We start from the raw sequence: 27,604 nt of genomic DNA, 5'->3' as shown, positions 1-27,604 counted from the left end.
TTTGAGGGACTCTGCAGATGAATTATTGAGTTCTAAGGTGTAGGGGAGAAGTCTGACTCATTGAGTTCTCTCTGCGAGGAAGGAGGATATCCACTTGAAGGCTATTCCACAGATACCCAAATGCTGAAGCCTTCAGATGAGTGAGTGGTGGAAGCCTGTTTTGAAAGCTCTGAGATGTCCAGGAGGATGAGTGTGGCCATTTCTGCTCAATGAGGGCTGTTTCTGTGCTGTGATTGGTGCAAAAGTCAGATTGAGAGCTTTCTAGAATGGAGTTCAAGGTGATCTGCAAATTGGGTGTTAAATGCTTTCTCCATGACTTTAGGTGGAAAAGTCACAAGTTAGATCGGTCCTTTTCTACTGAGGGTGTTTTGGTCCACTCTTGGTTTCTTCATAGGTTGATGACTTCTGCATTTTTCCAGCAAGACAGGAAGATGGCAGTGTGTATGGAGGTATTGATGATCGGGGTGAGCATTAGGGAGATGATGATTCTTCCAAGGTTGTACATGAAGTAGGGTAATGAGTTTGAGGGGACTCCTGAGTGGATGGTATTCATCAGGGTGGTGGTGTAATTTGAGAGGGGATCCAGCTGCTTTGCTGCTGTTTGGCACTGAGTGAGGTGTCCTGCTGGGAGTTCGTATATGTATGCTGTGGGTCGAATGTGTTCGAAGAAGTTTGAGAGGTAATTGTTGAGTGCTTGAGATTGGATGATGTTGTTGTTGGCAGCTGCGGGGTTGGAGAACTCCTTGATGATGATGAAGAGTTCTTTGCCGTGGTTGGGACTGGCTTCTAGTCTGAGAGTTAGGGTCTTTTTCTTTGCGCCTCATAGTTGTTGGCACAATTTCTTACAATCAACACTAGACAGAACCCAACCTACACTCTATACACTTATAGAAGCTCTACAAAAAAACAAAGTTACCAACTACTACAAATGAAACAAACAGTAACCTAAATTAACCCCCAAAAAGCAAATAAATAAATAGAATGTACAACATGCCATAATGTAAAGTAAAACTCTTTATAAACAACAAAGAAGTACACTATTTGCAATCATTAGCTAAAACCGTATTATAAAATAAATAATAACCTACCAAAGACCTACACAATGAAAAACTTAATCCAAACCAGCATAATAATATTATTTTAAAATAATTATTAGACATATTATTTTTACATCATCGAAAAAATAAATGAAGATAAAATTTCAAATGACTGATGAATAAAAATATTATGTATACTATTTATATAAAAAATTTGAATCTCACCAACCACAAACCGCAAATCACACCATAAAATGTTTTTTGAAAATGATTACATATAAAATATATTTTAACAAATATCAATAACATAAAACTGATATAATTCACAAAATATACCATTTCCCATCTAGAACAAATAACTTAGGGGTTCATTACAATGGCGGTCGTGCGAGGGTCCCACCACCATCGAAGTGGGATTGAGACTGGCCAACAAGGAGTCGGTGGTCTCACCCACCATATTTTGATCAGACCGCAGTGTAGGCTGATTTAAAATGCCTTTTTCCACTGCAGCTTGAGCTGCGGTCCAGAAAAGGGCTGCAGCAAAAGCCACGGTAGAAAAAGGATTTTTTCAAACTTCCTTGCATGGTGGGGGCATCCTAATGCGGTGATCGGCTAAAATGGCTATCTGTCGGTGGGAACGTCACCGAGGGTCTGTCGGTGGCAGTTACACCGGCATTGCGATGTGACCCTTAAATATTACTTACTGTTCTGTAACTGCAAATTCTTCACCGTATCCATGTAATAAAAAAGTATTATCTACCAAATATGAAACCTAAGAAACTCCAAAAGCCCCCAAAAATGCGAAAATAAACAAGTCCAGTAGAGCTCCATCGCAGCAGTCCAAAGTCTTAATGAACCATAAAAAAACCTAAAAAAGTATTTCATAAAAGAAAAACTCCTTGAAAACCATAAAAAGAAAGGAAATCACAGTAAAAAATATTGTTTTACTAGAAAATATTGTTTTACTAGAAACTAAAATTAATTTGCTTTAAAAAAACAAAAAGACGCTAACTCCAAATGTCCACAAAAGACATCGAAAACCTTCAAAGTTAATCACAATCACCACCCACAAAAATCAGTAGCTTAAATAAAAAATATCATATACATCATGCTTAATCATCAAAAAACACAAAACATATCATAACGATACATTACTAACAAACTCTAGCTAAACCTAGTCCAACACACTAGTGAACAACACTACAATAAGCAACACTATGGGGTCGATTACGATGCCCTTAAATATTACCTACTGTTCTGTAACTGCAAATTCTCCACCGTATCCATGTAATAAAAAATTATTTTCTACCATATATGAAATATAGAAACCCCTAAAAGCCCCCAAAAATGTGAAAATAAACTAGTCCAGTAGAGTTCCATTGCAGCAGTCCAAAGTCTCAATAAACTATAAAAAAACCTTTAAAAGTATTTAAAAAAAAGAAACAGTCCTTGAAAACCAAAAAAAGAAAGGAAATCACAGTAAAAAATATTGTTTTATTTGAAACTATTTCCTTTAAAAACAAAAAAAAAACACCAACTCCAAATGTCCATAAAAGACATTGGCAATCAAAAACCTCCAAAGTTAATCACAATACCCACCCACAAAAAATAGTAGCCTAAAAAATATCATATACATCACACTTAATCATCAGAAAGCACAAAACATACCATAACGATACATTACTAACAAACTCTACCTAAACCTAATCCAACACACTAGTAAACAACACTACAATAAATAACACAGTGGGGTTGGTTACGATGGCGTTCGGAAGGGTTCAGAATCGGATTTGGGTTTGCTGAATCCTATTCGGAACCCTAGTTTGCGAATGAATCGTACTCTGTTCCCAACAACCGGTTACGATGCCTGTAAACCGGTAGGGCTGTCTGAATCGGTTCTGAAAGGCATTCGGACAGGTTGCGTCTTTTGGAGCCGAATCGTACAGCTCTTTAGACTCGGTTTCCACGTGAGCAATTACGATGACTGATTCGGACAGCCGTTGCGATTTAGTTTCTCTGTAATGAATCGGCTGGTGGAATCTGTCTTTGGGGACCCGTAGCAGGACCCCTTCACCCGGGGCCCACCAAATCGGGCATATGGGGGTACCCAAGGGACCCCCCCTTTCTAACCATGCACAGTAAGGAAGGCACAATCGGGTGCCTTCCACAGGGTACAAGGTTTTCCCCAGCCACACCTTTCTTCAATAGGAGCCTGTGTTCTCGTTCGGAACACAGGCTCCCATTGATGTCAATGTGAGTCCAACCGAATCATATGCGGAAGCATTCGGATACATCCAAATCACTCAGTCAGACTCACCCGATCCGAGTCATCTGGAAAGCATTCCGGGACCGATTTGGTAGAAAGGCTTTCCAGACGAGACCGTAATCGGCCCCTATAACTTAAGTCTGCAACTCTCTCCTTCATATCCATTGCCCTTAAAACTATTAACAAAAGCTTTAAAAAGGTCTCACCTGTTCCGATGAAGAGCAGCATCTTCCAGCGATGCCTTTTTAGGAAAATAGACTAAAAATGAGACAAATAGAAGGTAGCGGTAAAAATGGCTGTGTAATAAAACTAAAAAAAGATGACCCCCAATGGAAAACAATGGAAATATAAGGAAAGATTCTTGAAAATGGTTAAAAAAAGTGTAACATTCTTTAAAAAACAACATTTGTAAAAATATGTGAAAAATGTCAAGTATAAATTACATCTAAGTATTTAAAAATATATAATCATTTAATATATACTAAACAAGTTATGTAAAAATATGTACACTTCAGTACGTTAAAAATGTAAATGTACATTACATAGAAATGAGAGAATAAAAAAATACAAACTATGTTATGTATCTGTATTGTAATAAAGAAATATAAATATAATTATGTTATATAACAAGTGCACAACCAACTCCTTTGTAAATAATCTTTCTGGACATCTGGGATACTACGAAATTACATTAACTACTCCGACTGTGTACTAAAGCATTTTAACAAAAGTATTGGACACTAAAAATTTTACTTCTACTATTACCACTACAACCTAAACCATTTTGGGGAATATGTTAAGCACTAAAGGGATCACACTGCCTATCCCTACTCAACCATAACCTATTATAGGGAAAGTTTCAGACACTTCAGTGTAAACCATTCTGGGGAAACTAAAGGACACTGAAGAGGTTACGTTTACTAAACCCACTCCAAACTATACAATTTTGGGGAAGGTGTCTAAGGGCTCTATTATGAGTCTGGCAGGTCACAGACCGCCAGCCTCAAGGGGGCTCACCGCTGGTGGCCTTCCGGCTGCCCAATTACAATTAGGGCAGTCGGATCACCAGTGCCCTGGTGCAGCTGCCAGGGAACCACACTTCCCTGGCGGTGTTGCGGCGGTCAGGAGGCCACGGTCTGGCCAAGCATATTATGAGTTTCCTCTCTGCCACGGTTTACATGGCAGTTCTCCTTCATGAAATCTGTGGTGGAGAGGAAACTGGCCCCCTTTTGCCTCTGCTTCCTGGGATGCATGCAGGGTGGCACAACATGTGCCCCCCTGTGTGCATGTACCCACAGTTCCTGCAAGGCATGGACATAACACTTAGTTCATGTTTCCTTTCTTGCCCAGTCTTGGGAGCGGGCCAGAGGGGGGTGACTGAGGGGAGTGGTAGATGCACTCCCTTTACTGAATATGATGGTTTGGCCGGTTACCAAACCATCATGTGCAGTGAAAACTGTTGCCAACCTAGCAGCGGAGCTGCTAGAGTGCAACATGGCCTGCAGCAGGTAAATTACTTTTAAAATGTCTTTATTTTTCCCACCCGTACTACCGATGCCCGCCCCACCTCCCCTACTAGCCCTGCCCACCCTGTTGCTCATCCAGCACACTGGTCGCGTCTGGGTGTGCTGGGACTGGCGGTGTGGATTGTGTGGATCTCCCAGTGGTTTTTTCACCCAGAATCCCTTGCAAACCTCAAATTTAGCTGAAAGCTAATATTTTCCTGACCTTTCTGTGTGGGAAAGTTGTCGGATCACCGCACCAGTAAAAATTTCCTAACACCCAGCATTCCCCTCGGCATATCGATGAAAATGATACATCACTTCTGTAGTTGGCCATAGTAGCATCAGCCTGAAAACTTATAAAGAAACTCCCTTTTGGACCCACTTTAGTTGCCCTCATTCTCTACAGGTTTTAGGGCCATCCCTGTTGGCCCATCCACACAAGTGAGGTATTACTTTTATTGGGAGACCAAGGGGAACACTGAGTGGTAGGAAATGAGTGCTTTTGCAGTGATCCCATAACTTTCGCACACAAAAATGTGAGGAAAATGTGACTTTTTACCTAAATTTGAGGCTGGCAGGGGATTCTGGGTAAGATGATGTAAGTGGATCAATGCAAGCCAGACCTCCCTGGTCTTCCCCAGGTGTCTAGTTTTCAGAAATGTCTGGGTTTGGTAAGTTTCCTTACATGGCTACCAAGCCTAGGGCCAAAAACACAGGTGCCCCGCTATCTAGCATAAAACTACTTAGTTTTACAAAGAGGTCACCTGGAATTTTGGTCCCGGGATCGGCGGATATCTAGAGAAACCTATCAAACCCAGACAATCCTGAAAACTAGACACCCGGGGGAGTCCGTGGAGGTGAAGCTTGAATGGATCTCCCAACATTTTCCTAACCAGAATCCCATGCAAACCTCAAATTTAGCTCAAATAAATCATGTTTTCCCCACTTCTCTGAGTGGAAAAGTTGTGGGATCACCGGGCACCTACACATTTTCTAACCCCAGCATTCCCCCAGGTCTGCCGATAAAAATGGTACCTCAATTGTGTGTGTAGACCTAGTGCCCGCAGCAGGAAATGGCCCAAAACGTACCGTTGATACTTCAAAATTATTGACCGCAAAGCTACCTGGTTTTGCGTGGGATTCACCTGCGTTTTTCGTCCCGGGCTTGGCCTACCCCCACAAGTGAAAGTTTGTGGATCCCCACAGATTCCATAACTTTCCATCACCGAAATTTGAGGAAAATGTGGCTTTTTCCCAAAGTTTGAAGATTGTAAGGGATTTTGGGTAGCAGTACCTAGAGAGAGACACACAAGTTACCCCATCCTGAATTACCGAGGGTGTCTAGTTTTAAAATATGTACAGGTTTGCTCCGTTTCTCAAGTTGCCGGCAGAGCTAGGATCCAAAATTCCAAGCTAGCCATATTGCAAACAAAGTGTCAGTTTTCACTGTAAAATTATGATGGGTCCCTTTTGTAGTTTGGGCCACATTCTATCACGGGCACTAGGCCTACCCCCACAACTAAGGTACCATTTGTATTGGGAGACTTGGAGAAACACAGAGTAGTAGAAAAAGAGTTATTAGCAATTGACTTTCTATGCATTTCTGCCTTCCAAACATAAGACAATGTTTAAAAAAAAGCCATTTTGAAAAATGTCCTCTAATTCACATGCTAGTACGGGTACCCATAATTTTGGAGATGTGCAAATGCCCACCGCTTCTAAACTCTATATTTTGTTCTCATTTAGGAAATTCATAGATTTCCTTGATACCAATTTTACACTCTATATTTTACCAAATGAATTGCTACATACCCGGTACACAATGAAAAAACATTGCAAGGCGCAGCTCAGTTATTGGCGCTGGGTAACTCTGGCTTTTGTTGAACCTACAAGACCTATATATGCCTACAACCAGACATATCCAGCAGACACAACGGTATATCGCTTTAAAAAATCTGCCATACTTACAAGAAGTTACAGATGAAAATGTTGGCACAATTGGCAGTTTTTTTCAACTCAATTTCAATTTTTTTTATTTCAACAGTTTGGGGCCTGATTACGATGGCTGAGGGACCGCCACCGTCAGGCCATCAGTGGCCATTCCACTGCAATCAGACCCTGGAGGACCGCATGCTGCATTATGATGGCAGGCGGATGGAGGGGGGGTGGAGAGACTGACCGTCACACAAGGAGCCCGTCGAAGGGACTGCAATCCCTACAATAGTGGGGGTGCCTGCTCAGGCACTGCCGAAGGGATTACAATGTCCCTTTCCAACAGCTGTTTCATGGTGATTAACCCGCCATAAAAAGGCAGGCTGACAGTGACCCCTCCAGTATGTGGTCTGGGGGCACCTATGTTGCCCCCCTAAACATCCCTGCACCGTAACCACACGGTGCAGGGATGTTTACAAACATGCCTCTTAGCATTGATGCTTGTGCTTTTTCAGGCTACAGCACAAGCCTCAATGCTGAGAGGCATGTTTCCGACTGTCTCCACAGCGGTCGGATCGTAAATTCCACGGCAGGACCTGCAGACTCCCTGTCAGCCGGTCCCATTTCCGATAGGATGGAGGTCGGACGCTCGTCCGACCGCCATAATATTCAGGCCCTTAAATAGTTTTCTGGGATCCATTATTGCTTTCACACCCATTTCTACCAATAACTGGAAGGAGGTTGAAAGCACAAAAAATAGGAAAAATAGACTATTTCCCAGTAAAATGCCAAAATTGTGTGGAAAATGTGGTTTTCCGAAAAAATGATGCGGGTCTAGTATCTCTTTTTATGTACAAGTGGGGTGAGCCATAAACTGCAAATCATGATGAGACAAACCTTAACCCGCAGCCAATGAAAGTGATTCCTATATGTGGAGAAAACCCTAACTTTTATTATTTAAGATGTCCACATCCTACTGGAGATCACTGAATGTGCTCCTGAATGTACAGGTATGCGGCATAGGTGAATTTGCTGCCTCTAGTCCTTTCTACCTCAGGTACCCTGTTAGGTCAATATGTCTGCTGCCAGAGATCCCCAAAGAAGAGAAATGTACCCCCATACCGCCCTTTAAGCCATGCTCCTCACCTGTTCTTCCTGTTCTCTTCCTGGAAGCTGGCTGTAACCTTCATCTACACTGCAATCAGGGTCGGTGAGCTCTGGATACCTGCAATAGACAAACAAGCAAAAACATTTAAGCGCTGAGCTGTTGCCTCCATAAAGCACCCGACGCATGTTTGCATAGATTGAGCTGGTTCACCCTGGTACACAACTTCTGGGAACATGTAAAACATTCAAATGTAAGTCTTCTAGCGATCATAACGTCTATGACACCAATAGATAAACATGAAAGGCGCTGCAAGACAGAGTGATAAACTGATTTAGATGGCAGCAAACTAGAAGAGGTCAAAACAGGTACATTTAGGAGGCACAGTGCGGTCAGTCTCTTTATTGAATCTTCAGCCTGACTTTCGAAAGTTTGAGCATCTTTTAACCATGTATGCAAACATCTCTTAACTGTTTCATGTCAACAGAAGGTCAGGTTGGATTTTGATTTTTTAGTCTTTTCATATAGCTTATGGCTGCTGACAGTTGCGCCCCATTTGAATTTGGCAATTCATCCTCCTTTTTATGTCACCATTGGAGCTCGGCATCTTTGCAAAGACCAATACCGGGTGGAGCCAGCCTCTCCCTGAGGAAGTAGCTAAATGCACGAAAGCGAACACAGAGTTACACCAGTGCACAAGTGCATACGATGCACGGATACTCACTCTTGCAAGGATCTCCTCTGATTCTCGCCTCTCACATGGATGTAGTCATCTATGTTTCCGTAGAGATGCTCCTTCATCGGCACCTCTTCATTATTTCCAACATGCTGCCAAACAAAACACACAAACTTTTTAGGCAAGAGGACATGCATGATATAAAGCAGATTTCATAGGTCCAAGTGGGGTGGCCGCTCATTTTCTGTGGCTGACGCTAAAATTTCCGCCTCCCTTTATCACCGGGGCAAACTTACTTGAGTCCTATAGGACGATCTTAAAGACCTGGCTCTTTGCCTCTTACCTGGTCGGGGCTAGTCCCGCCCAGCGCCTTGATACCGGTGGTTTTAGTGGGCTTTATAAATATTCATCCTATCCTATCCTATAAGAGTGTGGTAATTTATAAACAATACATTGCAACAGAGTCATGAAACGTTGGAACAAAACCTAAAATGTAATCAACCATTAAGGCAAAATTGTCCCGATAAATAAAGAAAGCATTTTTGATTACATATACGGTTCACAGAACACTACTTTCACAACAGCTAGGATTACTCTGTGTCAAAGCTGTAGGCCTGGCTTTCTGTTAGGGAATCTGCATGGAAATACTTGGGTGTATCTGTGTATGTTTCCTCCAGCTGTCCTATAACGAAAATCCCATAATGAGGATGTAGATAAGGCTACAACAGTTTGGAAGTTTGGAGTATGGTCTCTTTGCTGAGGAGTACCCTCAAAGAAAATTCAGAAGATGAAGCTTGCAGTATAAATGGTGAATTTAACAGCATAGACAGAACAATATTGCATAGGGAAAACATTTGGCTTAGAGTCAGCTTCAAGAAAGTCATAAGTGTTTACACAAGACAAGAAGCTGTAAATTCAATCACATACTATCATGACAGCAAAGTATACCAAATGACCGTGTGGGTGATTAATATATAGCACTGTGAAGTTATATCAAGTTAATGCAACCAAACAGCATGCCCATCCTAGACAAAAATGCCATAGACCAGCAATCAAAATGTTATCATATGATATAAAGTATTTATTGTAAAATTTCAGCTGTTGCAGGTTCTCCTAATAATTATATGAATAAAAAAGCACCATCACAAAATTATTTTACCATTATCATAAAAATACATTTGGAAGGCAAATTTGAAAGAAAATTATCTGTAAAGTTCTTCTTTCCGTGCACACACACAACCTCCAAATTGCAGTCATGCAGTTTAGTGTTGAACCAGGTTACTGTGTCCTTAGTCGTCTACCAGCAATCCTCAGGTTGAAAGAAATATAGAAGGGGTTTATGATAAGACTTGGTTCTCTCTGAAGAAAATGATACAGATATATCTCTAAGACACCCATTAGCAGCTTTCACTCAGTTGCAGAAAAGTACTATTAAATCTGTGACATGCTTCAGATTCAAAGGACACACTCCATTCCATACACCTTATCATCTGAAGGAGCACTTCTCTCAGTGGATTGTCGCTTACACCCACTGTAACCTCATATTTTTGCCTGTTATTGAACAGCTTCAAGGTAACTCCCATCGATACCTTCCTTCACAAGGTTGCTGCTGCTTATCTCCTCACAATAGTCTGCATCGTTCTTCAACAAGCAACAAAAAGCTTAGATAGATATAAGATCTAGGGGTGTCGCTGAGGGCTTCTGCCATGAGACTGACATGACATTGATGTCAGTTTCTTCTGCCGCCTCCAATTAAAAAAAAAAGGAACTGCTCCAACTTTAAATGGAAGCCTGGGAGCCTGTGACCTGCCACGCACTTTGCTCCTTACCTCCCTGTGTGCTAATGATGAAACCTTTGGGTCTTATTTACAGTTTGGCCTACGGGGTGCTCCATCACAAACTTGGCAGTTGTCCAGTCCTCCTTTTTGTAAGTGCATAATATCCTTTTTCACATACAATACAGTCGATGGGATATCAATCAGATCTGTGACAGTGTACCTGCCTGACAAACTCTAAATCAGGCTCTTTATCTTCAAAGTAATTGACTGCCTTTATCATGTCCTGACAAACATCATACGTCACATTACAGGGAGTGTGTTATGCCAGGTAAGCTATGTTTGTAGGACTTGAAAAAAGCATTGCTTGATTGTAAATAATGTGATCCAAACACTAATGCAGATGTAATATTTTATTCATTTAGTTATTTATACATTCTCAAATAGTGAGGTCTACTCTGGGGCATGAGTGCTCTGTTCATGTAACAACGGGGGTCATTCTTCATTGTACAGCTATTGTTTAAGACAAATTCAAGAGATGCAAACATTTATCAGAGTTAGATTGATTCTGATGGGGCAAAGAGTGAGTCAAGATGTTGAGAAAGGGTCGGTTTACATATGGACACGGGAAGAAGATGTAAAGTAAAAATATCAGGTTGAAAGTGGGAACCAGGAATGCGTAGAACGGTATGGAGAGCTCAGGATATATTGTAAGTGATAGGTAAAGAAGTATGCAAATCAATGTTATTGGAAGTAAGAGAAAAAAGGAAAAAGAATCAAAGCAAAGTTTTGACTCATGGACGGAAAGTTATGTGGAGGTTCTCTGGTGTCTTAGTGAGTGAGGATTAGTGCTTAATTTGACCCGGTGGTTTACGGTGCTCGGCAACTGCACTTAATTATGAATCCTGGCACTATGACAGTTTGCCACACGGTGGCACTGTCTGTGTAATTTAAAATGAGCTGAACAACACCTGTTTATTAATGCAATATACATAAAAAACGATTAAGTCCTAACACCCAAGCCATTGTTATAGCTTTGGGGGCCTGAAATTGTCCAAATAATCACACTTTTTGCGGTGCTATGGTTGGTAGTTGCATAGGTATTGTGTTGGCCGTGCTGGGAAAGCAATAGGTGGTTAAAGCTGCAGGGGCCTACTGGCGAGGACCCTGGCACATATTTTATTAGAAATTAAGCACTGGTGGGGATGATTAGTTTAGTTGACTTTCAAAAGAGAAATGTTTTTAATCCTTTAGGATAGCGAATCAGACTGTTGAGGTTTAATCGGAAACTCTTGAAATGGACTGCGTGGCACTTGTTCAGCTGTTGCATTTTCTGGTTTTGAGAAGAATGCGTTAGCTTCTTAAGTTAAGATTTCTGAATATCATTTGTGAAACTCAAATAACCTGGTTTGTTAAGTAGTAGAAAGCTAGGTTTTATACAAGGCATTTTGAATTTAATGCTGTCCTTAACGGAAAGCCGGTGTAGGTGTCTGAGCACTAAGTATTTATATTTGTATGTTTTAGAGCCTGAGAATAGTTTGACAGCATTGATTGGGATCAAGAGGTGGACAGGTAGACCAGCAGGACTGAGCAGTCCTAGTTTACTTTGGATCTCACCATCTGTTTAACACCACTGTGGTGGAGAAACGGTTTCAGGGCCGGATGTACGACCATTTTTTGCGGTCGCAGAGGGGTTTCAGACCCATTTGTGACCGCAAAAAACGAGTTGGCCATGAACTATTCCAATTTTGGGAGTCGCAAATAGGAATAGCATGTCGCTATTAGGAAGGGGCGTTCCGAGGGCGTCCCTTCCTAATAGCGAGTCCTCCAGATATGCATGACTCTTTTGCGACCCCAATTGCAGTCGCAAAACAGTTGCAGTTTACCACCCGTCTCAGAAGGGTGGTAAAGCACTCGCAAACGGGAAGGGGTCCCCAGGGAACCCTTCCCCTTTGTGAATGCAGGGGAAAATAATTTTTAAGGGCAGGTAGTGGTCCGAAAACGTTTCATGTTTTCTTTTTTTAAATGCAGCCCATTTTCCTTTAAGGAAAATGGGCTGCATTTAAAAAAGAAAACTGCTTTATTGAAAAGCAGTCACAGACGGTGGTCTGCTGACCCCAGCAGGCCACCATCCCTGTGAGCCTGGCCATTCCCAATGGGGTCGCAAATTGCGAGTGGCTCATGAATATTGATGAACCTCACATTTTGCGACCCCATTAGGAATCGCTAACAGCATCTCTGACAGTGTTGCACATTGGATTAAGCGCCTTGCAATTTGCGACCCGCCATTTGTCGCAAATTGCGAGGCGTTAAATCCAATGGTCGTACATCTGTCCCACAGTGTTTTAATGACGAACAGAAAGACTTGGGCTTTAAAAGCCACATGGTCTGTACGGGAAGTCATGATGCAATGTGAATCAGTCCATGTACCCAATAAATTTACATCTTTGGTTGGTCGATGTGAGTCGCTTTCATATTGGAGGAGAAAACCAAAATTCTTCTTCCATATTCTTACTATTAGGTAAATGATGTGTATGCACTTGGAGTGTCAAATGCATGCTCTCGAGTTAAAACACATACCTAAGCTTCTTTCATTTTTGGATGCCAAGTCAACATATGATTTAACTTCCTCTATGAAATCCCAGGAGCCTTGGGTCTCTCACGCATGGCAGAAGACTTAAGATGCATTTTGTAAGAAAACTCTTCATCAACATTAAACTATTACTAATCACTTTTGGAAAAACATATAACTACATAAATATCTTCTCCATTACTCATCGATACAACTTGATCCTCTAAACATGAAGTCGGATTTAGATGCATCTTTCTTTGATCCCTTCAAACAAACACCTAGGGCGGACCTTAAACTCAACATTTCTTGTCAAAAGCATGAGGATTGCTTGTTTGCTGAAGAGCTCCTTGTTGACCTAATCTTTTGACAAAATTATTTATGGAGTATCTGAATTAAGTTCTATTTGCACTGTTGTGTAGTTCGTACCAATCTGTAGGACCAACGCATTGTTCAGACAACATAAACTAAGGGCTGACGCCAGACACCCCGCAGGATATGTTGGCCTATAGACCAGCTAGCTCACAGTGCCACCATAAGCCCCCTAACCTAATAAGGAGCAAATGGTTTCTGGCAACCACTGAACATGTCAACCCTGTCCCCTCAAGGAAACAGTACAGAACCTTTAGCTCAGTCGCTCGTGCTCAATTGCTCAAATATACAGAGAATACACACTGGGACGTTTTCAATAATATTTACTGAACCAACATTATTCTTGCATAAGATGCGTGTGCTGCAATGATTAGGAGCCTTAACTGGACATAGTCACTAAGTTTCGTCATCGCTTTTTCCTGACGAGGATTAGGTTTAACTTTTTACACTTTTTATTGGCCGAACTCTTGGGCTGGAACAAGTCAGAGGATCTGGGACCCTGTTCTTGTGAAAGTTTTTCGAGGCAAGATATTCTGCATTTCGTAATGTTCTGTGACCACTACTTGCGGATTCTGAAGCGTTTTATTTTTTCCATTTTAAAAGATAAAGGCTTTGTGCAGGTTAGACCACCCTTAACATACCTACAGATGTTGAATAGCCCTCGGGAAAATTTTTATATTGCTAGTTTTATAGTTGCAGCAGTTAGAGCAAGGAGAAAAAGAAATTAAATCGTAATTGCTCATTTCTCTGTATAATGGTTTCTCCCTTTTATATTATGTACTTTATATGTCACTGCTGAATTTTTAGAGTTGTATTTTATTAATAATGGATTTTGAGTGTTATATGTTTTGTTTGTGTTGGCTATTTTCACATGCTTTTATGATTTTGAATAATCAAATAAAGTGATTTTGACTGACTGATTAGGAGACAGAAGCTTACAAACATGATTAAAAGCACCAAAAGCGTAACTAGTAGGTAGTGTTCTACCATGGTGCTAAAGCAATTATGCAGGCATATAAAACAAGGCAGTAATCAGGTGTATTCCTACGATGCAGACCCTACTCTAAGGGCATTTAGAGTGTGTGTGGGTGTAGAGCCAAGAATTCCCTAATAGGATGATCCAACGCCATTACCTGATGGGATAGAGTGAAGGACCCCATCTTGGTCATGAACTGGACACCCCTCACGAAATGTCAGACCGCTGCATGGTGATTTCTCAGCATGCAAGGACCTCCTCTACTTATCTATTGGGATGCTCATCTTTTATAATACAAAACAGCCTTGCGATGAACGCATAGATTCTTGATGTTGTGGATATGTAGATAGCCCTGTCACCCCACTGATGAAGATAGTGATGACATTTGTACATAGTAAGAAACAAGACCTTTTACATGATGTTCAGGGTGTTGTGATAATGTTGTGCGAAGCTAGATGTAAAACAAGTTTAGTTTCAGAGAAACTAATCCAACACTGTCGATCGTGCAAATGTATGCAAAAGGTCACAGCTTGAAAATGTTATTCATAAGGACAATGTAAGAAATACGTTGCTTTGCTACATGGGCCTAACGCGGGAATATAACAGCACCAACTCTTTGCTTAACGTATACACTGTTCATAGCACTGGCATTTGGCCCCTTTATACTCTGTCTCCTGTTTCTAAGTTAGACCTTGTGAATTAGCTCCATCTTCTCCAGAGTTCTCCTAACCAACTTTGTACTTTCCTGGCTTCTTTCCATCATCATGTTTCCCATCCATACACAGCCTGGTTTATGCCAATTTCTGCCACATTATGTATAACTCCTACTGAGCTAAGCACCCTTTAAACCACGAAATTTGCACCTACACCATATTTCTATACTACATTACATACCTCGTGTTGCTTTACCTTTGCTTAAGACTGACTTGCCTTTACCCATTGAATGATGGTTGCTGTTTGCAGATCTTTTCTGTATTATTTGCCTGTACTACTGGATTTACAGTATCTTATTATAGTGTTGTTGCAAGTTATTTAAAGGAGTATATGTTAAAGGGTGTGGATGCCATTGTGTGTTATTCACCTGTTCATCACAAATAATATCTTTGTCGAGTATTATGGAATATTATTGGTGCATGTTATCACATGCGTAAGTCACGAAGCCTCTATTACCATGCAATATTGAGGTCATGTTCTTTAACTATATGATTATGTATTACATAATATGCAAGTTGTTCTAGAAGCATGTGTGTACATGTACTACAAGATATTAAAATGGCTATCACAGCTTGTCTTGATATCTCTTACATAAACAATACCACAGCACTTGATAATTGATAAATTCTGAATACTCCTTCACGAACACTTCCTCTTTCACCCTATTAGACTGAGATGTCGAAAAACTAGAATTTATAAACGTAAATGGTTGTGACATAGTGCACACATTCAACTTTGAATCATCAAGCAAATAGTTCGAAGGTATAGACTGCAAGAATCTTTGGTAAAGGTGAGCATACAATCATTGGCAAAAACTAAGAGGTATCATATTTATATTCTGAGGTATTGGCTTTGCCAATATTAGTTGATAATGGCATACAAACCAATTAAAGTAAACCTATTCCACCGTAGTGGCCGATGCACACAAATATGCTGTGACGCATGCCCATGACGCATGGCAGTCATTTTTAATATACTATTGAAATTTGGTGAGCAGCTATGTTAGGATTGTAAAATAAAATGTGAAAAATTAGAAAGTGGGCTTGAAGCATGTAAAACAAAGCAATTGGTCCAGAAGACTTTTGCTGCTACCTGACTCCCAAAAAAGTAAATACAAGTAACAAATTTAAACTCAAGTAGCACGGCGGGGATCAAGATGGGAAGCAATTGGGACAAGAAGGCAAGATATAGTGGTGCGGGAGGGGGACTAAGAGGAAAAAGGTGTGACAGCAAGGGAAGAAGTGCACTCCTGTTGAGTCCTGAATAGTATAAAGAATAAGAGTCGCCTCAAGTAGTCTGTGTAAGGATACAGCTCATGCTATGGACACACTGTGAAACTGAAATGCTCCTAAGAAGGACAAACACATGAATAGGAAAGAAAGCCTTCAAATAAACTGAGAGAGATAACAAAGACATCCAGTAATGAGCAAGTGGCTGACTCAAAGTCCACTTTATTAAGCAGATGTAGTAACCTATGTTCCGAATGCAAACACTCTGATTCCAAAGTTAGAATGGTTGCAACCACAAAATATGTATTTCCATTGTAGAAGTCAGTAAACTATTACCAATTCCAAAAATGGGTTTCTGACTGTATACTGATACACAATTTGGAAAGGGCGGGTTGTGGACATCCTTTGCAAATTCCAAATCAGTGCCCTGGAGCTGGAATTCCAGTCGCAAACCATTGAAAAGTTGCTGACTTAGAAGTTGGGTTGGTAACCTATTTACAGAAGGCAAGGGGTCTCCTTTGGATCACTTCCTCTTCATGAATTTGGATCAAAGTTTCATGGAGAATAGCAGTAGTTTAGGGGACCAATGAAAGTTTTTTTTTTAAACCCGTTCCCTCTAATGTATTTGGCCTGCTTTAAAAAAAAAACCAATCACAGGCATATGAGTCTACTGACAGGCCACCAGTGCTGTGATTGCGACCAATCAAACTGAGTCACAATTTTTGACCTATTTAATGAATAATATTTTAAGAGGTCAGATTGTGACTGAACCTAAATCTTTATTTTTGTTAACTGACCTATATGGATATAGGCCAGTTCACAAAATTGGTTACTGGTCATAAAAAGACTGGTTGCAAATTTCACCCGCCTTTTGTGATCAGAACCGTAGTAACTCGGGCCCTATGTATAGGCGATGCCATTTTGTGAGTGGATTACTCCTTTGTGGGGAGCCCCTACAGCCAGCCTTCCTTCTCCTCACCTTTTCTGTCTTCCTCTGATCAAATGCTGCCGTTGTGTCCATTAGTGGCATGCAACGTGAGAAGGACGCATCACTGCAGGATGGGGATAGACTTACATATGCATTTTAATGTTTGATGGTTGTAGTTGTGCAGCAGTGACACCGTCATTGATCACAGTGATCAGATCTGTAAAAGGCCTGTGCCTCACTGTGCCTGTGAATTCCATGTTTTAAATAACATTATACTAGCCAGTGCTTCCTATTAGACAGAATCACTGCTTATAAAACATATAGGCATATCAAAATTTGCATTCCCATTATGAAAGACTTTGCAGAATTCAAAATGTCTGAATTTCTCATCATGTCAGGCAAAACACCTTGGCATTTATGACAAGTATACAGATTTGTTTTTACCTATCCTCATGAAAGTGAAATAACTTTATTAAATGCATGTGGCGACCGCTGTGCGGTCACGCCGCTGGCACGGTGAAGGTTCACCTAAGGCAAGTCCGTATGCGCCTGTCTGCGCCTGAACCGTGCCCAGCGCCAGACCCCCTGGCCCCCGCGGGAGCCACAACACCCGACGCCGCTACGACGCCAACTTCCTCCATGATCTCAATGCAGTCTGATCATCCAACTGTTTCCAGGCCTCCCCGAAGCTCACCCACGGACCCTTCTCCTGCCGAAGCTGCAGCTTTACCAGCCTCCGAACACCTGCATGCCCTGCCCCACCCACCAGGGCAGGATGCAACCATCTCAGATGGATACTACTCAACACCCGCTCTGTCCACAAGCATGCTATCGAACTCTGGAACCTACTTGACTCCCCAGATGTCGCCTTTCTGACAGAGACCTGGATGAACACCTCCTCAGCGCCCGACATTGCCATAGCCATCCCGGTCGGCTATAAGATAACCCAAAGGGACCGCACCAACAGACCAGGAGGAGGTATCGCCATTGTCCACAGGAATACCCTCAGAATCTCTACCAGCACCGAAGACATCTCCAGCGCCCCCAAACACCTGCACTTCCAGATGCACACCGACCCCAACACCACCCTCAGAGGAACCCTCGTCTACAGACCCCCCGGACCCTAGACACAGTTCTGCGACTCCATCTCCGACATTGTCAGCACGCACGCCCTTCCTTCCACAGACTACATCCTCCTCGGAGACCTGAACTTCCACCTCGAGAACGCCAACAACAGCAACTCCACCACCCTGCTCAAAAACCTCTCCAACCACGGCCTCAAACAGCTCGTCATGACTCCCACCCACTCTGTTGGACACACGCTCGACCCCATCTTTTCCGCCAGCAATCACGTCACCTTCAGCCACAACACCAAACTCCACAGGACCGACCACCGTTGCATCCACTTCACCTTCAAGAAACCCACCGTGCACCACAACCCGCAACGGATCCCACACCGCAGCTGGAACCAGCTTATCACCACCCTGACCCGAGACCCACCAACCAACACCACCAACACCGACGCAGCCAACTGTAACCTCAGGCAATTGATCAAGGACTGCGCCGACACTCTCGCCCCGATCAAGAAACCCTCAAACAGACACACCGACAGAAAGGCCAGCTGGTTCACCACCGACCTCCAGGAATCTAAGCGGACTTGCCGAAGACTCGAAAAAAAGTGGCGCCCAGAACAGACACAGGACAACCACACAGCCTACAAGAATGCCAGCCGCAATCACCACCAAAAAGACATCCTTCAAGGAACGCATCGACAACAACGCGCACAACAGCAAAGAGCTCTTCAACATCGTGAAGGAACTCTCCAACCCCAGCTCCTGCTCCAACGACATCCAGCCGTCGCAAGACCTATGCGAATCCCTAGTCACCTTCTTTCACCGCAAGAACGCAGACATCCATGACAGCTTCAACACCCAGACCCTCCCAACAGCCACTGACTCCGCAGACTCACTGCCCCCCAGCCATACCCACCTCCTGCTCTCCTGGACCCTCATCAACGACGCCGACACCGTCAAAATCATGAACACCATCCACTCTGGTTCACCATACGACCCCTGTCCTCATCACATCTTCAAAAAAGCGAGCCCCATCATCGCCCCCCAACTCCGGAAGACCATCAACAGCTCCTTCGAGACTGCCACCTTCCTGGAAAGCTGGAAGCTTGCCGAGATCAACGCCCTACTCAAGAACCCCAAGACGGACCCAAAGGACCTCAATAAATTCCGGACCATCTCCCTGCTCCCGTTCCCGGCTAAAGTCATCGAGAAGATTGTCAACAGACAACTGACCAACTTCCTCGAGGAGAACAACACCCTGGACCCGTCCCAATCTGGTTTCCGCAGCAACCACAGCACCGAAACCACCATCATCGCTGCCACCGACGACAACAGGACCCTGCTGGATAACGACAAAACCGCGGCCCTCATCCTCCTGGACCTCTTGTCCGCCTTTGACACCGTCCGCCACCACACCTTTCGCACACACCGCCACGACGCAGGAATCTGCAATAAAGCCCTGGACTGGATCACCTCCTTCCTCACCGACAGAACCCAGAAGGTCCGCCTCCCTCCATTCCGTTCTGAAGCCACCAAGATCACCTGTGGCATACCCCAAGGATCATCCCTCAGCCCAACCCTCTTCAACATCTACATGGCACCTCTCGCCAACATCGTCTGATCACACAACCTCAAATTTGTCTCTCACACAGACAACACCCAGCTGATCCTTTCTCTCACCAAGGACCCCGCCACCCCCAAAACCAACCTCCACAAAGAAATGAAGGACATCGCCGAATGGATGAAAGTGCAGTTAACTGAAACTAAACTCAGACAAGACAGAGGCCCTCATCCTCGGCTCCACCCCCTCTGCCAGGGATGACTCTTGGTGGTCGACTGCACTGGGAGCTGCACCGACACCCACTGACCACGCACACAACCTGGGATTCAGCCTGGACTCATCGCTCTCAATTACCCAGTAAGTCAACACCATCTCCTCCTCCTGCTTCAACACCCTCCCAATGCTTCGCAAGATCTACAGATGGATCCCCACCGGAACCAGAAGGATGGTCAGCCAGGCCCTCGTCAGCAGCAGACTGGACTACGGCAACGCCCTCTACGCGGGAACCACGGGTAAACTCCAGAAAAGACTACAACGCATACAGAACGCCTCCGCACGCCTCATCCTCGACGTCCCTGCCGCACCCACATCACAGCTCACCTGAGAGACCTGCACTAGCTCCGAGTCAACAATATGATCACCTTCAAGCTCCTCATCCATGCTCACAAAGCTCTCCACAACACCGGTCCAGCATACCTCAACAAACGACTCACCTTCTACACCCCAAACCGCCAGCTCCTCTCCGCTGACCTCGCCCTCGCCTACGTTCCACGCATCCACAGGACGACCACCAGCGGCAGATCATTCTCCTACCTCGCAACCAAGACATGGAACACCCTCCCCACCCACCTGTGACAGACTGAGGACCTGCTGACCTTCAGAAGACATCTCAAGACCTGGCTGTTTGAGCAGTAGCTGTACCCCTTTCTCCCCTCAGCGCCTTGAGACCCTCATGGGTGATTAGTACGCTATACAAATGATTGATTGATTGATTTAAATATTGCATAGTATTCTGACTTCTGCTATTTCTGTGGACTTTATGTAAGAGATATAACTATTATTCCATTAAGGGGTACTTGATTGGTATTTTAGCAACTGTTTGGTAGAGCGAAGACCTATCCTTGAGAGCAATGTACCTTAATCCTTTTGTACACAGTCATGATCACCAATAGGTAAAGTTACAAGACTACATGAAACGTGCTTCTACCACTCATAATTTGTATCTGTTGTGCATGTCTAAATAATATGTGTTGGAAATGATAACAACATTAGTTGCAATTCAGAAATGCAGCCGAAAGAGTTCAGTAACATCATGTGGTTTATTAAAGTTACTTTTCACTAAGTGTTGATGTCCACCTTAAGTGCTAATTCCTGGATTTACTAAGATTTCATGCAATGCAGAGCGATAAGAACTGTGAAAGATTTACAGAGAAAAGAATTGGGGCAGTTCAGCTGTCTCCTTGAGCTGGCACACTTTGAGCTGCCTAGTGCCAAACGCAGGCATCTTTGCCCAATAGAACAAGGGTGTCTACATTAAGGTCAGGATAATTTCTGTGCAGGAAGGGGTAACTTCCTGCACCAAAACTATCCTTTGAATGCAGCACACCTGCAAAGAGGAAGTAACAAGGAGAAATAGAGATATTCATCCTCGCTACTCCAGCCTCAGGTAATTACACCAGTTTGGCGCAACCCCCTGTTTACTGACTTAAGTAAATATGGGTTTACGTCGCAATACATGGGTGGATGCATGGGAAGGCCTATACCCCACTAATGTAACACCTACCTGGTGGAAAGTACCATAAGGCAATGCTATGCGATTCATTGTGAAACTGTAGGGATAAAATTCCATGCAAAGTAACACAAACATTGACTTCAAGCCTATGCTTGGAAATGGCCCAGCTGAGTGTAAAGAGAGGAAACAATACAGAGAGCAAGGGGCAGCAGGGGCAAAGAGAAGGGAAGAGTAGAACACGAGGGACAGAGCAAGAAAACTCATACTATGGAGTGCATAAGGGAAATGAAGGAGGTTGCTCCCATAATTAAAGAAATGCCAGAAGGTAAAGGGTGCAAGTAAAATATTCAGAAAACCATGAGACTGAAATGCTCTGGTTCAAACAAACACAAGAAGTGGGACGAAAGTCATCGCATTAAGAAAACCAAATGAGCTGGACTCCAAAGCCATCTATTCACGAGCAAGGGGCTGTCCTGAAAGCCACTATGTGTATATTAAAACCTACAAGTCTGTCCAAAGCTGTGTGTAGCCGACACCTAACAAAACGACATTTCATGTTGAGTGTCTAATTACTGCTAATAGACTGTAGCTCCAGAACAATACTTCCCCATATTCCATTCTACATGAAAATGAAGGATACATGATTGGGAGTGTGTAAGGAGTCACACAGGAAATCCCACACATTAAGGTGCCGATTACGATCCGTTAAAAAAATTCCCCGTACGAATCGTACAAGTGCCGTACAAACTCCCAACTACGATTCGCATGGGAAAAACTCCATACGAATCGCATTGGGAATTATTCCCCACACGTCCTCGGGTCGGAAAATGTGTCCGACACGTCCTCGGACGATTTACCGTACAAATGTGAAAAGTGAAGTCCGACTGCGGAATCACGATCCATCCCGTGCGTCCGATGTTACAACCGTATGGAAAAAACACCGTCCGCACCGAACTCCCATAGCAACCATGGAGACATGTGCCCGCAAACGCGCCGACCCCCCCCCAGCCCCCGTATGTACGCGCCGACCCCCCCAGCCCCCGTATGTATGCGCCGACCCCCCCAGCCCCCGTACGTACGCGCCGACCCCCCCAGCCCCGTACGTACGTGTCGAACCCCCCGTGTATGTACACCCCTGTACGTGTCGAACCCCCGTGTATGTACACCCCTGTACGTGTCGTACGACTCGAACGTAGAGGGGTGTACATACACGGGGGTTCGACACGCACGTACGGGGGCTGGGGGGGTCGGCGCATACGTACGGGGGCTGGGGGGGTCGGCGCATACATACGGGGGCTGGGGGGGGTCGGCGCGTACATACGGGGGCTGGGGGGGTCAGCGCGTACATACGGGGGCTGGGGGGGGTACGGCGCATACCGGGCCACCTACTCTGGTCGTTTCGCGCCGTACTTCGCTTTTCCGGCACTTTTTGGGTGCCGTGAAAATATCGCCGTCCGGACTGCTGTCGGTTCGAATCGTACTTCCTGGGTCGTGGAACGCTGCCTGAAAGCGTCCCGACGTCACGTCGCAGCAGTCCCGGATCACATTCGTATGTATATTTTCGTCGGTCGGTGTTTTTTACGATTCGTACGGAAATGGTGTTTCCGTGCGAATCGTAATTCCATGTTTGTAAAGTTTTCCGACCGGGTACGAGTCGGACGGAAAAAACTCTCCGACCGACGGTTCGTACCCGGTTTTTACCGGATCGTAATCGGCACCTAAATGTTGCCTCTGTACATTAAAGCTACGTCTCCCTTAAAAATAGGCATGTGTGCCACTAATTGGCAAGTACTACATGAAATTGGGGCCTGTAGTTTCATTTGACCTCATCAATGATGTTACTATACAAGGACTCTACTCACTCTGTCATACTCGGTATCTGCAGGTTGGGTGTTGTCTTTTGCCAGCAGTGACACCCTTTTTTTTCTGCCCCTGTTGAAGGAAGACACAGACATTGAGATGATGATGTTAAAGAAACCAGCTTCGTGGTTCCAGGAGTTTTGGGAGTACTGTACCTTACTATAAATAAAATCAGGAGTAGAAATAGAATTAGGAAAATGGCAGCTGCAACACCTCCAAGAACAACCAAGTTTGTGTTCGACTCGGCGGCTGAAAAGAAGGAAAAGAAATGTAATGCAGGTAGAAATCAAACTGATGAATTACATACAAATCAGGAAGGCTGGAGATGAGATGCCTAAATGAGTGAGATCGTCTGTGCCATGCCAAACTATACACAATGATACTAGGATATCCTGACAGCCGTGCTAGTAAAGTTCGGAAAGAATTCCTTTTGACTATGGGTGTTATCACTTTAGCCCTCCCCAATCATGTATTGACCTCTTCTCATGGTGGAGTGGGTTCTCTGTGGAACAATATTTTTTTTACTCCAAAACGTTCTTGGGCTATATTATCAAGAACGGCGTTAAAATTATCGCCGCTTTAGTGGCAAGAAACTGCCGCTAAAGCGGCGATAATGGGCTTGATACTATCCCCTTGAGAATTCCAATAGAAGCCCAGGTTTGTGGTCCTTCACACCAGAACCTGGGCTTCAATTGGAATTCTCAAGAGCATAATATTAAGCCCATTATCGCCTCTTTAGTGGCAGTCTCCTGCCACTAAAGCGGCGATAATTTTAACATCGTTCTTGATAATATGCCCCCAAGACTTCAGAACCATTCCTTTTCAGTTCAGTGTCTTTCTGCTGTGTTTCCACATCTTCTATCTGCACATCACAGAGGAATTTCACGATGAGATTTGTGCTATGGTGGGGTGGAAACCTTGGGCTCTATTCGCAAACTGCATTCTGTAGCACTTTAGTAGGTCTTCAATACTACTACTAAAGTACTTCAAAATGCTGTCTGCAAAACAATGAGTGTAGGTCTCCACTACCACCTCTCCTATGTTTTCTTTTTGGAGATCCTCATACATATAAACTTAATATTTAGTAGTAAATGCGGGAGGGACCTGGGGAGTTGTTGAGAAATTAGACATAATTACTAAAAAATAGATGGGGTTTAGGGAGGAGTAAGGATGGGTCAAGAGGGTGCTAGGGCAAGGGCAGATACCACCCCACAAAAGAGTAAGCCCACTGCTATTCACAAATTGCACGTATAAAGTTTACTACTACCAAAAAGGACCCAACACAGTATTGAATGTCCTGTCATAAACTCCCAAAGCCATACTCCATTTTGAGAACTGTTTGCCTTTGATCCCCATTCATCATGTCATTATCTTTTGCAAAAACAGTGAAAGTGAAAATGCATCTAAACAATGACTTATTTAATACATAAGGTGATACAAGTCTGCTACACTCTACAAGATATCTAAGTTTCAAGGTCTGACAATGGATGTGTAAAATCAAAATGTAGTCCAAATTGATGTATTTTCATCACGGTTCATACTGGTTATTTCTCGGATTCATGAACAGTCTCCCAATGTAGGCTAAGTCAGTGGTCAACCATGTATGCATCATATATTGATTAATGAGGCAGAGAGGCCTTTGCACCATATTATCACAAGAGGTCCTGTCGTAGCATTCACTCTTATGCTGGGAATCGATGCAGAGAGAAGACGAGCTGAGCCCAGCTGATTTGTGTCTTCCTTCTAAAAGAATACTGTCCCCAAGCTCAAGCCTGGTAATCACAGCTGATCCGCTGTCAACAGGTATGCAGTGCACTGGGCCTCAAGAAACTCTAGAGACAACTTAGTTACTGCATGCACTCATAGTGTAGCACATAGAAGCAGTCCTTAATGTGCTAGGCTGCTAGGAACATTCTAAATATGTAAGAACTGTTCATTCTATTCTCGCTGCTAGTAACATGCATAAGTGTTGTTTCAATTATATTGTGTGTGCCTAATATTCATGTTCCTAGCAATAGGATGAGTATGATTAAATAAATCACAGCTCAAAGTATATAATGTCTTTTCTTAGTGCAGTGCTAGAGTTTTCCATTCTAAAGAACAGCATTGGGTTTGAATTACCAATTGCATCCCTGGGCCATTTACAGGACTGTTAGTAACCCAGAAGCATGGACACCACACCAGCAGGTATACTCAGGGAGGGTTGTTTGGGGCTACAATAACCTGGAATTCCAGTTCAAGCGATGGTACACTGAACTCAGTCCAGGCACCTGTGGTTGAGGAAGCCAAACCTTGTAGACCTGGACCAGAGTCCTGGGATGCCAACAGTTTTCTATCTCAGAGCTGAAGGAAATCCAGTATCACACATAGCCAACAACTTTGAATTTAAAAATTAATGTAACATTACTTTTAATAAAATCTAATAAAATTAAGATTTATTATTTCTGTGTATAATGTTTAATATGAGAATGTTTTTTGATTTCGTTGGGGATTTTTTTACATGTAAAGTTTAGAAAAATATTTTCAATTTAATTTAATATTTTAAAATTATTTAAATTTTAAATTGCATTACATTAATAGTGCTGTAGCTTTTTGTATTCTGTTCTACATTTAAAGTAAATACATTGATTTACATTAACGTTTAAAAAAGAAATCGTTTTACTAATATTTTTTCAAATTTAATAAACTCTTTTACTTTTTTCTATACTTTACGATGGACAGATTTCTCCCACTGTGGAAGGGATTTCCCTGTGGTAATTTATAGGGAAAACTAAAAACTTAATTTGAAATAAATATTCAGTAGTTTAGATATATTAAGTTAAATGAACATTAGTCTTTCTAGAGGTTTTTTTAAAACCACTGGAAGAAAAAATTCTTACACCGCACGGGCCTAGGTATCTGGGTTGGCTCACACCTGGGCTGTAAAGTTAGCCAGCTGAACTCGTCTAATGACATTCAATGTGTAGCACTCAGTTTTTCCAACAAGCTGAAATTGGCTTTCATTAACATCTATTCCCGGCCCGTAAATCTGAACAAGGAAACCCCGACTTTCGACCAACTAAATCTCTTTATCCCTACTGTCCCCCCAAATATGTGGTTGATTGTTGGGGAAGATGTTAATTGTCAATTCAAGCCCCTTGCCGTGATCACTGACACTACCTCTTGTGAGGAGGATTAGCAATGGTTAATCCATGATCCACAAATGTCACCAATTACGGCTTGGTCCCTGCTGGCACTTCAGATCAATGCAATCACATTGATCCACTCCTGAGGGCGTGCAATGGTCGCACAGTATCGGACACTCCGGGGAACCGAACATTTAACAGAATAGGCCATTCCTGGATTATATTCTAGTGGAGAATAGGTTATGGCGCAGGGTTTTCGATCTCGCTGTCCTTCCGCGGCACGATAGCGATCACAACGCTTTGTCCATGGAATTGAAGATGCCGGACATTGGAATTGCCTTGGCCAGCAGTACCCCTCCCAGATAATAGATTTATACTCTTCAACAATAGGAGAAGAATAAAATGGGAGGCAATCCAGCAGTCACCTGAAAAGCTGACCGCATTATCCACAGCAATTGTTCCAGGTCTACTCGAATTTGGAGAAGCTGTTACAGTGGCAGGTAATTCATTATCCATTGACAGATTTGCAGATTTTCACGCAGGTCTGGCATCTAAACTGGCTGAAATATTCTACCCAAAGATTCACTCTAAGGTGAAAACACGGGTTACTCGACCCTGGTTTAATGATAACTGTCAAAAGACTAAACGGGCTCTCTTATAGGCTATTAAAGCTAAGGATAAGTCTCTAACTTAACACATGCGGTGCTGTATAAAGGGAGTACCCGGCAAGCAAAGCAGACCTGGGAACTGAACAGATGGGACTCCCTAAAAACTACCCTATCCCACAAAGATATGAAGGAATTCTGGTCCATAGTTAGGTTTAGGTTTACGGTTTAGGTTTACGGGATTTATAGAGCGCATGTCTACCCGCAGGCATCCCAGCGTTATAACAGGTAGGGCAGCTATCTAAAGTGAGTTAGGGAAACAGCCAGGTCTTAAGTTTCTTTTTAAAAGATTGTTCGTTTCCGATCAGTCGCACTATGTGAGAGAATGATCTGCCACCCAACCTTGATCTCTTAATTCTGGTAGTGCACATCAAAAAAATCGACCCTGATCTGAGACAGCGGCGGGGTGAATAGGGGGAGATCAAAGTTTGTAGCATAACTGGGCATCTACCATGCATGGCTCTGTGTGCCAGGCAGAGGGACTTAAATTTGATCCTGGTCTGT

The 27,604-nt window shown here is 43.2% G+C and overlaps 1 protein-coding gene across 2 annotated transcripts in view; it reads right to left on the bottom strand.

Annotated features, from left to right (window-relative positions):
* LOC146809074 (B-cell receptor CD22-like) overlaps positions 1-27,604 on the bottom strand; it is a 594,248-nt gene that overhangs the window by 13,265 nt on the left and 553,379 nt on the right. For both annotated transcript variants that reach the window (XM_085615881.1, XM_085615880.1), the window contains 4 exons: positions 23,466-23,559; positions 23,313-23,382; positions 8,570-8,673; positions 7,887-7,965 (listed from right to left, as the gene is read on the bottom strand). In XM_085615881.1, coding sequence (XP_085472007.1) covers positions 7,887-7,965; positions 8,570-8,673; positions 23,313-23,382; positions 23,466-23,559 — 347 coding nt within the window. The remainder of the gene's footprint in view (positions 1-7,886; positions 7,966-8,569; positions 8,674-23,312; positions 23,383-23,465; positions 23,560-27,604) is intronic.

Source organism: Triturus cristatus, chromosome 7, assembly GCF_964204655.1.
Source record: "Triturus cristatus chromosome 7, aTriCri1.1, whole genome shotgun sequence".
In the NCBI taxonomy this organism is placed as follows: domain Eukaryota; kingdom Metazoa; phylum Chordata; class Amphibia; order Caudata; family Salamandridae; genus Triturus; species Triturus cristatus.
This window is presented reverse-complemented; position numbering and strand designations above follow the sequence as displayed.